This window comes from Ischnura elegans, chromosome 2, assembly GCF_921293095.1.
Source record: "Ischnura elegans chromosome 2, ioIscEleg1.1, whole genome shotgun sequence".
Lineage (NCBI taxonomy): Eukaryota > Metazoa > Arthropoda > Insecta > Odonata > Coenagrionidae > Ischnura > Ischnura elegans.
The window spans coordinates 9,660,342-9,674,089 of NC_060247.1; the positions used below are offsets into that span (position 1 = coordinate 9,660,342).

Sequence of the window (13,748 nt, forward strand, 5' to 3'; positions counted from 1 at the left end):
TTGCAAAGGTAGTGGCATGAAAGTAGAGTACCGTAGTCACTGGATCAAGGTAACACACAACGGGATTCCATTACTAATTTAATATTCGTGGTAAAGCATATTCAGCTCACATAAGAATTCAAATCCAAAGGCCGCCAATGGCACAGATATCTATCGATTCTCGCGCCGCTAGTGACAAAAGTTGGAGTGATATATAATGGGCGGGGGCGCGGGCATCGAGACGCATTACTTGGCCTCGGAAGCATCCTACCCATACCGATCCAGTAAACTAGTGACGGGCAAAGTCGATCATTTTAGTGATTCAATCATTTTGACTCGAGTCACATAAGTGATTCAATCAATTGATTCAATCACTATGATCGAAAAGACTCAAATGAATCAAGATCGAAAAGACTCAAAGGAGTCATGATTGAAAAGACTCAAAAGGAATCATGATCGAAAAGACTCAAAAGGAATCAAGATCGAAAAGACTCAATCAATGGATGTAATAAATCACTTTGAATAATCAAATAAATACTGCCTCATCTGCGAAGAGCATTGGTAACGCTGATTGCTATCCATATTATGATTTCATATACCATTTTGATTGTGAATTCCTAGATGAGTAAATTAGATTTCAAAAATGAAGGAAGTATTGTCATGAAAATATTTGGGAAGGCAAAACTGCCACAGTTTCTTAACACTAATAAAATAATTTCTAACTATAGTTGATGAAAATATAACACAAAATACACCACACACTATGCATGAATCTGATCTGCAGGATAATTTTATGAACGGCACAATAAAATGTAACCAGCTTTAACTTCTACTTCTTAACGTTCTCCTACAGGAGTCATCTTAATATTTTCCTTTTACGTGTATTGGTGTTATTAATACTGATAACTGCTGGAAAACATTTAAGAAAAAGATTACACAAGTATTCAGTTCTTCATAACATAGTATTTAATTTTCTCACAACTATTTCTGCCCTGAGGAAAAGAGATCAAGCATCTATCGTTCCAAATTTTGAAACAAACCGGAAACCGAGATGATTGATATGAAACCGGAAGTCGGAGTGATTGATGATCGACTTGTTTAACGAAATGAATCATGAGTCATTTGATTCACCTAGTGATTCAATCTTTTTGATCGAATCGTTCATGATCGACCCATCACTACCTTAGACCATATAAGAACTAGACCCGCCATTCCCCACCCCTACCCATGTCTCGCCGTGTGGCCAACATCTCCCCTCCGCTCCCTTCCTTCCCCGCCCACTTTTAAAGGGGCGTGACGTAACGGTTGGGACGCTCATCGTCGTAGCGCATGGCAACGAATGGGGATTCACTGTATCACTGCGGTATTTTGACCATTTTCTTCACGATTTTTCAATTAAAAGTACTAATATATATTGCGTTATGTACGAGAAGTATTCTCTCAGCCATGGTAGGATTGGTGAACTTACAATTAATAAACAGTGGCCTTTTTCGGCATTGGCAGCGACGAAAAAATATTGTGGCAGTAAAATGAAGACAAAGCCCTTTGTAAACTTCCGCAGATTTTTTTCTTATCTCGTTAGCGATCTAGCATCATTCGGAACATCGTTATGAAAACATGAAATCTTGCACAAAAGTTGTAAACGGGGGAATTTTAGAGAGGAAAAGGGTCATGGTGTAAAGAATTTGCCGGTCGTCCACGAAGTAACGCGGCAACGCCTTCGCATATAGTAATTTTTAAACGGTCGATTATGCGATGCAAATTGAATTGCGCGCTAGTGCTATTAAAAAGTGATGTCAACAAATCAGCAATCTTATGATTTAGGTAAGTAATTTAGTTATTTCATAAATGCATATTTTTTTACTTAGCAGACAGCTCTCGTGTTATTTATATTTTGCGATGGTGGAAAAAGGTCTAGCGCCGGCTTTGCAAGTGACACCTACGATTTAAGTTCGCTACTGATAATTCTGGGAATAAATAATACCTATTAACATATTTATAATTAGAAAGAAAGAGAGGATTGGATTAAAATAATTTTAAAAATAAATTTGCTATAAAACAATCAATTATATGTAATTCATTGAATAACTAATTAAATATTTTCATGTAATGTTGTACGTAAATTCGTACATATGTACTTACAGAGTTTTCAATTAAATTTTTTAAAACTATTTACGACATAATTTAATTTTTTATATTCTTGTCACAATACATAAGAAAAGAAGATGCGGATTCAAAAATTATCTAAGAAGTGAATCTCATTTTATTAAAAAATCCAGAAGCGATTACTCTTGTCAAATGTGTGAAATATAACGGATAATTTTCTATTTTTCACGGCAGTATGATATTTCGAAGCACTTGGAGACGCAAGAGCATAAAAGATATTTAAATACTGCTGCATCTTCCTCCAAAATACAGAAATTTTTAGTAAAAACAATTTATGGAGACGAAGAAAAGAAACTAGCATTAGCAGAAGGATGTCTTTCCATTCTATTTTTCATAGTCTTTCCTTCAGATGTAAGGCCTGTACATCACAATTTATCAAATCGGTTTTGCAGCGCACATATTTATGTCATAACGCCGTTCAAACAGCTGCTGTTTTGTTGCCCGCAGATGTGGAAAATATTGTCATTAAAATATATTTTTATTTCTAAATTACACTGTGCGTCTTCAAATGCTGAAAGAATTTTGTGAAACTGCGGAAGTCGCATGTATAAGAAAATACTTGGTTACTGTAAAACGCGCTAGTTACCTCTTTCGTCAGCTGTAGATAGAATTTTTAAATTATACCACACTATGAATTCCTACTATCAATATCAGGTTCAATATCCTAAAATTGTAGAAGAGAGTTTTGAAAAGAATCCTCAAATTTAGCTAGAGTTTAAAAACAATCAATCACCTCTTTTTCAAAATGCTATTGAAGTTATTGAAGATGATAAAATTTTGGTAATCGAAGTAGCGAATGAAGTTAAAAATATCTGAGTCAAAAGCGGTCAGAAAGTAATTTTTTTCCATTAACCATCGATAAGAGCATAAGTGAGCTCGAAGTGGGTGCAATAAATCATGCAGATATCATGAATCACGTTAAAAATTTCTATCGTAACTGCAAAGATTATTTAGAAGAGTGGACGCTATATTAAAATTATATTGAACATTTTCATTGGATTACATTAAAAGATAAACTTAATTGGAATGATGTTCTAAAATCATTCGATCATTGTGCATAAAATTTTCCATATAATAATATTTCCAAAAACGATCTTTTTAATGAGGTATCATTATTTAAAAAAATATATTGGTTAAAAAAGGGTAAAATATTGGGCTTCAGCACAATTCTTGATAGAGTACAAATGGTTATAAATATTTCATCATTTGAAACAAAGCATATTCCATACAATATTGCCCTAAAATTAAGAAATATTCTTTGCCCTTACCACAAGCAATTGCTGCGACTGAACTCGTTTTTTCTACTGTAAATGAAGTGTGTGCATCAGAAAAGCAATTCAATGTGTGAAATATAACTAAACAAATTCGTGTGAAAAATTTCACGACCTTTTCCGCAAAAGAAATGAAGAAAAAAATCACTCAAATATAAGAAATATGCCAAAGAAAAAATTATACGAAACTTAAGTTTTAATGCATCATATTTGCTATTCTTTTTGCCACCCTTATGACCTTGACGATGACCTAACTGGGTCAACGGTTGAATTTTCGTAAATGAAAGTGTTATTTTCGGGTTTCTCGGGTTTGAAAACCTGAGAATTGACATCTTGGTCGATGAAATGTAGACTTTTTTCTATCTCGATTTTTTTTAGATTAAAACCACATAAGGCAAATTAAAATTTTTGGTTTGGACCCACATTGTGAGGTCAAAAGGTCAAAATTGTAAAATTTTGCTTACACTCAACAAAACTTAGGACCTTTCCCCATAAGTGTGCCAATTTTCATGAATATTGCTCGATGCAAAGTTACTAAAATTACGGGTTAAAAATGACACACGACCGTTGGGACAGTCTTAATATTCATTTTCTAGGAATGTCACCGTTAGGTTAATCTACTAGTAATAAGTAATATTTCTAAAATAATTTTGCCTTTTTATGGACCCCTCCCTTCATCCTTTGTGAGATATCGTGGGATTTTGCCTTCTTTCTAATCTCACGTAGGATTTTTCAAAATACGTATTTTCAGTGTAAATACGTTAATCTAGGCTTCATTGTGTTGGGTTTATAAATAAAACGATTTGTTTAATTATTTTTATTGAAGATTACCGAGATCGCAATAAACTGGTTTTTGCGGAAAAAATTACGTGATACTTGCCAGGACCCTTTCTTTTTACCTAGAGGGGGTGAAGCCATGGTCTAGGGGGAGGAAAGCCATGGTCTAGGGGGGGAAGCCATGATCTAGGAGGGGGGGCAAGCCAAGTTGTGACATTTTAGCATGGAAAAGATGAATGAAACCAACATTATAAGAAAATTATAACAGCGCTTTATTAGTTTATGAGATTATTTCCTTGAAAAAATAGTTTTATTTCAGTTACTTATCTTATACTAATACATATCATTTTTCGTTGGTTTGAAGAAAATTTGTTGAATACTTTCGTTTCAATTCAGTACTGATTTTGCTTATGGACTTTTGCGATTTTTGCTTCTAGGGGGACAGCTGCTCCCCCTGCCCTTCGCTGGGTACGCCCATGTTTACATATGACATTCTTAATCAATTTATTTAATGCGATCGCTTCTCGCTTTATCTTGATTTATTTAGCTTTTTGCGCACAATCAAGGCTATAAAATGCCTTAGTTCATCGTAAAAATATATTTATTAAGTGTATAATCATTTTGCGTGCCCAATATTGTCACTTTTCAGCGACTTTGCAGCGGATGAGCGTTAAAATATCTCAAGCGCGCATACAGAATATCGTCTGCGGTCCCAACCGTGACGTCACGCGCCCTCATCCCACTCACTTCCCCGCCGTGCGATGTTGGCCACAGCGTTCCGCCCGAACGGCAGGTCTACTTACTTAAATGGTCTAAGATCACTACAGTAAACACTTGCGCAGCGCAAATGTGGCTGTTTTTCATGTATTTGGCGGTCGTTGTTATTATGTCCACGTTTTAATCGGAAATCCCAGGAAATCCATTTGAAGCCAATGGATGATCGACTTTGGTATGTATAATTTTACTCTTTCGCTTGTTTGAACGTTTGTTACATACTAAGAAGAATTACAAATACGGATTTTATTTATTTATGGAAATGAGCATGAATTGAACTTGATGTAACCACACTGGGAGGCGTGCAAGAATTTTATTCTTGGTGTGCTTATCTTACACATTTTGTGGTGGGTTAAATTATTGTTAGAGCCATTTGTTTACGTGTTTCAACTTATGCCCAGCATTAAGGAGAGTTATGGATTGCCTGGAGACTTGTTTACTCGGTTTTTATATTTGATTGCGAGAATGTCATCCAGCGTGCACTCCAGTGAGCTCTAGTTTCTTATTATTTAGTGAATTCACGAGAAAGTGTTCACAATTTTAACGGATTGTTCTTCGTTGGACAATTTTCCTTAATCAGCATTGGCGGGAAATTGAACCTGCGGGGCGAAGGGTTGGAAACGTTTTTACGGCCGCTGCGAACTACATAGATTCGTCGAAAAGTTATAATTAGTGCTGGGAATCGCTTTTTACCTTCTTTATTTGCACTTTGAATTTCCCGATAATTATTAAATTTCATTGCAACATGCACCGTACTCAAGTGTAAATTTTGCCCACTTGTCCGTAGTTAAGCCTTGTTTCTCTCTCTGTTTACAGGTAATATCGAAGAAAAATATTTCAGCCATGGAGTTATTACTTGGGGAAAGTTCAAGAATGCAGAACAGAGGAGTACGTGATGAACCATCCAACATATGTATTGCAGGTAAGGGGGAGCCGATACCAACGTGATTTTGGTTTAGGCGTGATAGGTGTAATTTATTTATGCTAACGCATTAAGATATGTAGAAACGCCAAACGTGATAGTAATTTTAGGTGTGGTCTGTCTTATAGAACTGAAATTTGGTTGTGATCTATTGTCTCTGTGTATTGTGGGTGATTATTTTGTTAAACATAATATAGGACTTAGCTTACTTCTATTGCCACTGAAACCCAAGATAGTTTTAGCCATGGCGTCTGTTTGCCTCCGCTCTCTTCTGTCTTTGGCTGCCGCCATCACTGCTCCTAGTTTTCTCTGGTCCTTCCACACTTGGTCTTCCCACTGAAGTCTGGTCTTTCCAAAGTCCTTCTGCCGTTCAGTTTTTCATCAAGCACGGTATGACCATGGGCATACCCAGCTAGGGGCAGGAGGGGGCAGCCGCCCCCCCCCTAGAAGCAAAAATTGCAAATGTTTTAATGGAAAATAATATTTTTTCAAGCAAATAATTTTTAAAACTAATAAAGAGCTGTTACAGTTTCCTTAAAATGTTGATTTCATTCACTTTTTCCTTGCTTAAATCTTAACTGCAACTTGAACAACCATAGCTTGCCCCCAGCCCTATTTTTTATCGTGGGTACGCCCTCGTGTATGACCATAATGTTATCTTAGCTTCTTTAATCATGGCCAAATAATCATAAACTGCTATGTTTTATCATGGGTACAAGGAAGCAAGCCATTAGAAAACACTAGCCCATTAATTTTGCTTTCAGTGTCGCTAGCTCCTCCAATGGAATTTGTTTTGCTTCCTATAGCTTTTTCTGTGACTAAGTTAAAGGTAGTAGAAAAATCCATTCCCATTCTAACTCGTGTATTTATTTCAATACTTTGTCTACTTGTCGTACTTGAATACTTCTTATAATTTAGTTCATTTAGTTTTGTGGTATGTACCTTGTTTTTATGCATTATTGTCCACATTTTCTGTCTGATTATGCTGTCATCTGAGGACATTCCTCTGTTATTCTTTAGAATCCAATTTATTGTCTGTTTCATAGATAGACTTCCTTCACTGTAACTGCCTTCTTCCAGTCCTTTGGTATTTTTCCTAGCTTCCTTAGTATTAAAATTAAACTTTTGATATGACTATGAACACACTCACCTACATATCTTAACATCTCAACCGTTATTGAATTCTTGGCATGAGTGGCTTTATCAAAACCAAAAAAAGTGAGGAAGTTTCATACGTGTGGTTTTTCGGTATAGGAGCATGAAATCCTTTGCAATAGGGTCTGCATTGTTTCGAGGATGCAATTACTCATTTGGAGGCTAGAAATTGAAGCCTAATAATCTTATTTACTCACAAGCAACACCACAGATGATGTGTTACTTTAAGAAAAACATAACTTTGCATTCCTGAACAACATTACCCACAGTTGAACATCTTGGTCAAATTGCTAGCATGACTGGCACTGAACTGCAGGGCTATCATACTGGAGATATTTCAGAATGATGATACTAAATGTTTACGTAGAAGCCAATTTTTCTCTCATATCAGCAGCTTTCAGGAAATTCATTTGACCACCTATATAAAAATCCAAGATTGGAGATTGAAGAAATGATATACCTCAGGAAAGTCATCCAAATTAACCCCATAACTAGGGAGCAAAATTTCACTAATTCATCACAAAGACTTCACACCCTGTGTCCTGGGTTCAAGTCCTGGCAGTGGCAGAAACTTTTCAGAGATGGTTGTGTCCCTGCTTGAGAGTAGTGCGGAGAGAACATCCAGTGCAACACACTGTCTGACAGATGGGACACTACACTCTGGTTAAGCCTATTATTACAACCTGGCTAATTCCAACTCAGGGTTTCTATCCACCCACCTTCACCTCATGGTGAAAATGACCCCAATTGTCTGTTACCTCCCTCCAAATGCCATACCATGGATAATATGGGACACATGGCACCCAGAATATTCCATAATAAGGGTAGTTTCCTTCATCAAAGAAAACAAAAGGCATTGGTTGTGATTTGTTACCCACCATTAGTGTATTCATAATATACAAGTTATTTGGTTTTAGAAATACCGGTTTAGACAAATGTTAATGGTCAATTTTATCCTCATTTGAAAAAGGCCAGATTGGCGCCCAAGCGATGCCACTCCACGTGACGTCACAGGGACCTAGTTTCTACATGAGTAGCTAGGAGTTTTACATCGTCTGAGATTACCAATGCATGCATGAGGCACAGAGCTCAGGGAAACATGTATTAATAATCACCTATTAAAACTGGTTAAGGTCGGAAAGTTTTCTTTGTTTGATAAGACATTAATAATCCTTATTTAAGCCAAGCGCTACCAGCTAGCAGGGTACTCTGCAACCTGCTAGCATCCTGCATCGTATCAGCGCCCAAAGCCTCGCCCCAAGGTCACCTCACGTGCGGCAGCGGGAACCAGAGCGACGTCACATGAGGTTTTCCCAGCATTCAAACATAGCCGTCGCGTTTTCGCGCGCTAGAAAATTGTCACTTTTCATTTGATCGCGAAAAATAGATATCGTCATTTAAAAATCTAAATGCATGAAATACGTACTCCAGGAGTAATATTCTTTCAATTTAGGCAATAAAAAAATAATAGGAATCCACCCTATTAAGATTTTTCCGGTGTTTAAATCACTCTTATTGAGTGAGCAAGTTAAATAACCATGCAACTGCAATCAGTGGTGAATGAACAAAAATAGATTAAGAGCCCGGGAAATATCTCCCCTGTTTATAATGATAACGCATTAAAAAAGAAGTTTCCCATGAAATTTTAGTAATAGTAGGTTGAATCTCCTGGGTATAGCTTCTCTGTCGGGATTCTTCCACAAATTCAGCACCAGGACCTTCGACTCAAAAGCCGAGTGATTTGTCTTCATGGGATATTTTACTTTCCCATTCCTGGTAACAACACCGGACAGTTTGTGTACTGCAAGATAATGGTACTAAGGCATTCCTGAGTCAAAAGGAACAGCCTTATCTTTTACGTTTGAATTTGACTTTAATGATTACATGACGACTGATGACGCGAGTTATTCTCAGTGGGCATTTACATTAACTCCCACTCTTTTAAAAAATAAATGCTTGCCACCTGGCAGAGCTAAGGTAATACAGTAGACTATTGTTCATACGAATAACGTTATTACGAAGTTGTAGTTATCACGAAGTTGTAGTTATTACGAAGCAAATAGTTGGTCCCACCGAAAACACCTTTCCAATCTATAGTAAAAGAAACGAAATAATGAAATTTTCGTTATAACAAAATTATGAAACTCAGTCCCGGCCCCGGCATTTATAAAATGAACTTTTTTTTGAAGTTCCACGAATAAGTAACGGCATTAAGGTGGATATACATTTCGCTTAGTTTTAATAATTGCGCCACATTTAAGTTCTTGTGTACTGTGCCTAATGGCTTCGAATATGGTTCTTTCTTCAGTATTCACGCAACATTATATAATATGGATCATTCCTGTGGATTCTTGGTTACCCACTCATAACCACTCGTAAATTGGACTTACAGTTAGTCCTCTTTCTATGCACAATGGATTTACATACTTAACGTAACATACGTAACGTATAAACCAACGACACGACCAAACAGTCAGCATGAAAGCCAAGAAATACTAACAAAATGGCAAGCGCATCATATCTTGCAAAATTTTGTTCTTTAATCTGAATTGCAATGTTCCCTGGCTGCTTCCTTGTTTCTTTTTGAAACCCTCTGCTTCATCCTTACACAGACATATGTGTATATAGCTCATGCGATGACTTATTCCTTGTGGTACCACCATGTACCACTAAATGTGGTATAAGGTTGCATACCAATGTGATGAATCAGGGTTGTGTGCCCTCTCATTTCGTGACCTACTGCTGGGTATTTCATGGAAATGGTAGCAGCTCCATGGCAATGTATAAAAATGTATAAAAATTTGAAACAGGTTTATACAATTTTTTCATAGGGGCTGTTGATGTTTGCTTTTATTTATGTCATGTGGTAGTAGTGTGGAATGTTCAGAAAAATTATGACATGTACACCAAATCAAAGATAGTTGAATTATCATTGTTATCTTTAAATAATTGATTTGGACTTCCACCTCCATTGGGGTGGAAGCAGGAATTTAATATTTGGTGTTGTTGTCAATTACACATTTTGTTGTGGGTTAAGTAATGGTGAGAGCGATTTGTATAATTAGCTTTTATATTTGATTGCATGAATGGCATCCAGCACGCGCTCCAGTGAGCTCTTGTTTCTCATTCTTTGGTGCATTCATGAGAATGTTTTCGAAATTATTTTAAGGCACTGGTGTTCTATAATTACATAAAAATTTGTATTTGTTCTGGAAATTTTCAGATGTTTTCAGCTTAAGCGTTGCAGAGGAAGTCATGTATTGCAGACTATGTGCTACGCTAGCAAGTGATGCGGTATCCATTTATGGAGAAGAGGGTCTCAGAATGCGGCTAGAAGACAAGATAAATGTGTCGCTGCCAATATGGGTCAGTATGATTTAAAATTTATTGCAAGGGAACAATGGGAAATAGCAAACGTTACCCCTATCTTTAAGAGCAATGATAAAATAAATTCCAGTAACTGCAGATCTATTTCCCTCACATCTATCTCATGCAAAATACTAGAAAACATAGTCATCAGATAGGGAAAACTTGATGAGTCAAAATCAGCATGGATTCATCAGCGTGAAAGGGAAGGGTGAACCACGATTCTATTATTCTCCTGTAACTGATATTTTCTTTTGAAGCTTTTCATTTATGGTCTTCGTAACACGAACCCTGCGCGAGTTGGGGCCTTTAGTTTGATTTCGGAGAGGAGGAAAGCGTCGGAGGAGTGGCCGAGGGCTGATGGATGGAGGGGGTAGCGTATTTTGCGAATTGTGCTATGTAGTTACTATCCCACGGCACTGATGTTCTCCTGGTGGGGGAAACCGGGGATTTTCAGATTTTTTTCACCTGATCATTTTCAGTTCCCCACGTCGAACTCTTTTCACTGCTCTAACCCGCGAATTTGATGTAGTTCGTCAACTTGCCTAAAATGGCGCTGCATGCACTAAACGACTAGAGGTCTCTACATTTTTCCGAGTCAACTACCAGCGACGTGCATGCAACAGTGTATGGTGTGAAATTCGAAGTATTTGAGGTATTCGAGAGCATACCTTTAGCAAAATTATTTGAGATCTCGAATATCAAATACTTTATAGTACCTATTCGAGGTATTCGAGTATTTGTGGATAATATTCACACATCTCTAATTAAAATACATAATGAAACTAATTAAACACAAAGAGAAATTTAAAGATGAGGAAGTTCTCATCCCAAGGATTCCCATCATCCCCACTGATATGCCCTTTGAGTTAAAACTAATCATATTTTTCCAATTCATGTTGCATTCGCTATGACGATTAAGATATCACATGGTCAATTGTTGAGTGTTAGTGGTGTTTGTGCTCATGTGATCATGAAAACCCAAGTTCTCATGGTCAATTGAATGTGTTATTTGTTTGGGTTGGTAAACCATCCTCTTAATTTGTTCTTGCGCTACATAACAAAGTACTGTGGTAAATATATCAGAAGGTGCTTGACTCAAGAGAATAAACTGGAAAGTGTATTGTAGACTGGAGCACGTTTACACCTAAGGCTTGCTTACACACTTTTTCCAAAGCTCATGATAACTGGTGCACCACAAGTCATGGCATGTTGCTCCCAAGGAATTATTCTCGCATGAATTTGAGCGTCAGTCAAGAATCTGTCTAACATTGCATAAACGTGTCCCAAGAATGGGGCAAGTTTACGCAACAGACCTGGACATAAAAAAATTTTTTTAGATCCAGGTCTGTTGAATAATTGAATACATAAAATTGCTTTATAATACCACAATGCCTAGAATTCCCTGAGGTAGACAGTAAAAAGAATTAGAAAATTCATTGAAAAAATCCATGAAAATGAAAGTAAAGAAAATATCTTCTATAAAAGCCATTGCAATACATATTTTTGTGGTTTATTGAATTTTTTCCCTTATTTTATTGTAATAAGTCAAAAATGATAAAAATCGGCACAGCCGCTCTTGATTAATAAATAATGTAACTAAACTTCTTTGTTTTCCCGGATATCACACTATTACTTATACCACTTCTTTTTCACAGAGCGCAACCTGGGTTTCAATGAGTTCATATCATCATCTTGAGGTGCAAATTATGATTAATCATTGAAAGTGGTATTAGTAATCGTGTGATATCCAGTAAAAGTTATAATGGACTACCACCAAGTTACAGTGGAACCTCGATCTATCGTTTTCCAGGGGGATGGGTGATAAAAACGATGAATGCGGGAAAACGAACGATGCAGGAATGGTTGTCCGGGTTGCCTATGTTCCAGGAAACGCTTGATTTTTGCGAATTATGATATTCATGAATGGATTCAAAGAAGATTTTAGCTGATTACAAGAATATTATTACAGTGGAACCTCGATTTATCGTTTTTCAAGGGGATGGATGAAAAAAACGATGAATGCGGGAAAACGATAAATGCGGGAAAGTTTGTCCGGGTTGCCTATGTCTCAGGAAACGCTGGATTTTTTTTGCGAATTATGACATTCATTAATGGATTCAAAAAAGATATTAGCTAATTACAGGAATATTATTCCTGTATCGAAACACTAAGGTCATATTGTTGATTCGGATTATATCTCTATCAAATATCCTGAAGGAACACGCCACACCGCCTTGCTAAAAAAATGTTTTACTCCACTCGGAATTTTCACTGCTATTATGCATTTCTGTCCGATGTAAAAATTCTTATCCATCAAATGCCATTTCAAGTACACGTATTTACGAGAGAAATGTGCGTGTTATGCCTCAAACAACTGATTTCGCCGTCGCAGTGATTGGTTATAGGATGTATCAAGAAGGCCAAAAATAGTTTATTATTTGAAATGTTCCTTTCTTGCTATTAAATTTTTAATATGATTGAGGCAATGTGGCGTTAATCGTCAGCGGCACGCCCACCTAATCCTCGGCTTCATCCCACTTCTTGCTTTTCACCAGGGATCTTGCTCTACCCCGACCCCTGCCGTCATGTACTAGCGGACATACCGAGGCGTGCTGTAATATTCACGCATTTCTAGCCCGGATTCTTTTCTTCGTCTCCAATTATTTTCAGTCTATCTTTTAAAGTTCTCACTAGTGTCTTCGGAAGGGCCATGGTCCTTCCGAAGACGAATAAGAATAAAACTAATACAAATGAAACCGGACTCTATTGAACCCACACGGAAAACACTCGCCGGCTTTAAGTCAACCCACCCTGGAAAGTACGGAACCACTCGTACGAGGTGAAGTTCGGCACTAATGCTATCGCGTACGGCGTAAGCAGAGCTTACTGCAGAGGGTGAAGCATGACCATAAGACTGTGCAATTTTTTTTATTCTATGGAGAAGGCAGCTTACCCACTCATTTTTAGCGATAAGTAGCGTAGCTCTAGATGAGCAGATGAATTCAGATTGCTAGTAGGGAGAAACAAAATATCCTGAGAAGACATCGCTTCGTTAGCACCTCAGACAGGTGAGACTTGTAGCATAACTCGTAAATTGTAACCAGACGCCCTGTTTTCGAAAAAAATCCGCATCAACTGCCGTGAAGCTCATTATCAGCTGCGAGGATATCGATATTCGCCAGAAATCACCATCTTATTATACCAATTATTTCCTTGCTTAAAATGGTTAAATAACGTTAGAAATACGTCGTGTTTGGTATCATCTGTTTTTGAATTAGGTGCACATCACTAATTACTAAATCTAATTAAAGTATAATACCAATTGCCGAAATTCA

General features: G+C 37.1%; 1 protein-coding gene across 3 annotated transcripts in view; it reads left to right on the forward strand.

The window, feature by feature from the left end:
• The window catches only part of LOC124153373 (zinc finger protein Xfin-like), a 37,467-nt gene that overhangs the window by 233 nt on the left and 23,486 nt on the right, over positions 1-13,748 (forward strand). The window contains exons 1-3 of one of the 3 annotated variants that reach the window (XM_046526487.1): positions 5,019-5,142; positions 5,784-5,889; positions 10,268-10,410. In XM_046526487.1, coding sequence (XP_046382443.1) covers positions 5,811-5,889; positions 10,268-10,410 — 222 coding nt within the window. In that variant the 5' untranslated portion in view covers positions 5,019-5,142; positions 5,784-5,810. Of the gene's footprint in view, positions 1-5,018; positions 5,143-5,384; positions 5,455-5,783; positions 5,890-10,267; positions 10,411-13,748 lie in introns of those variants that run through there. The other 2 variants (XM_046526488.1, XM_046526489.1) reach the window with 2 other exon arrangements.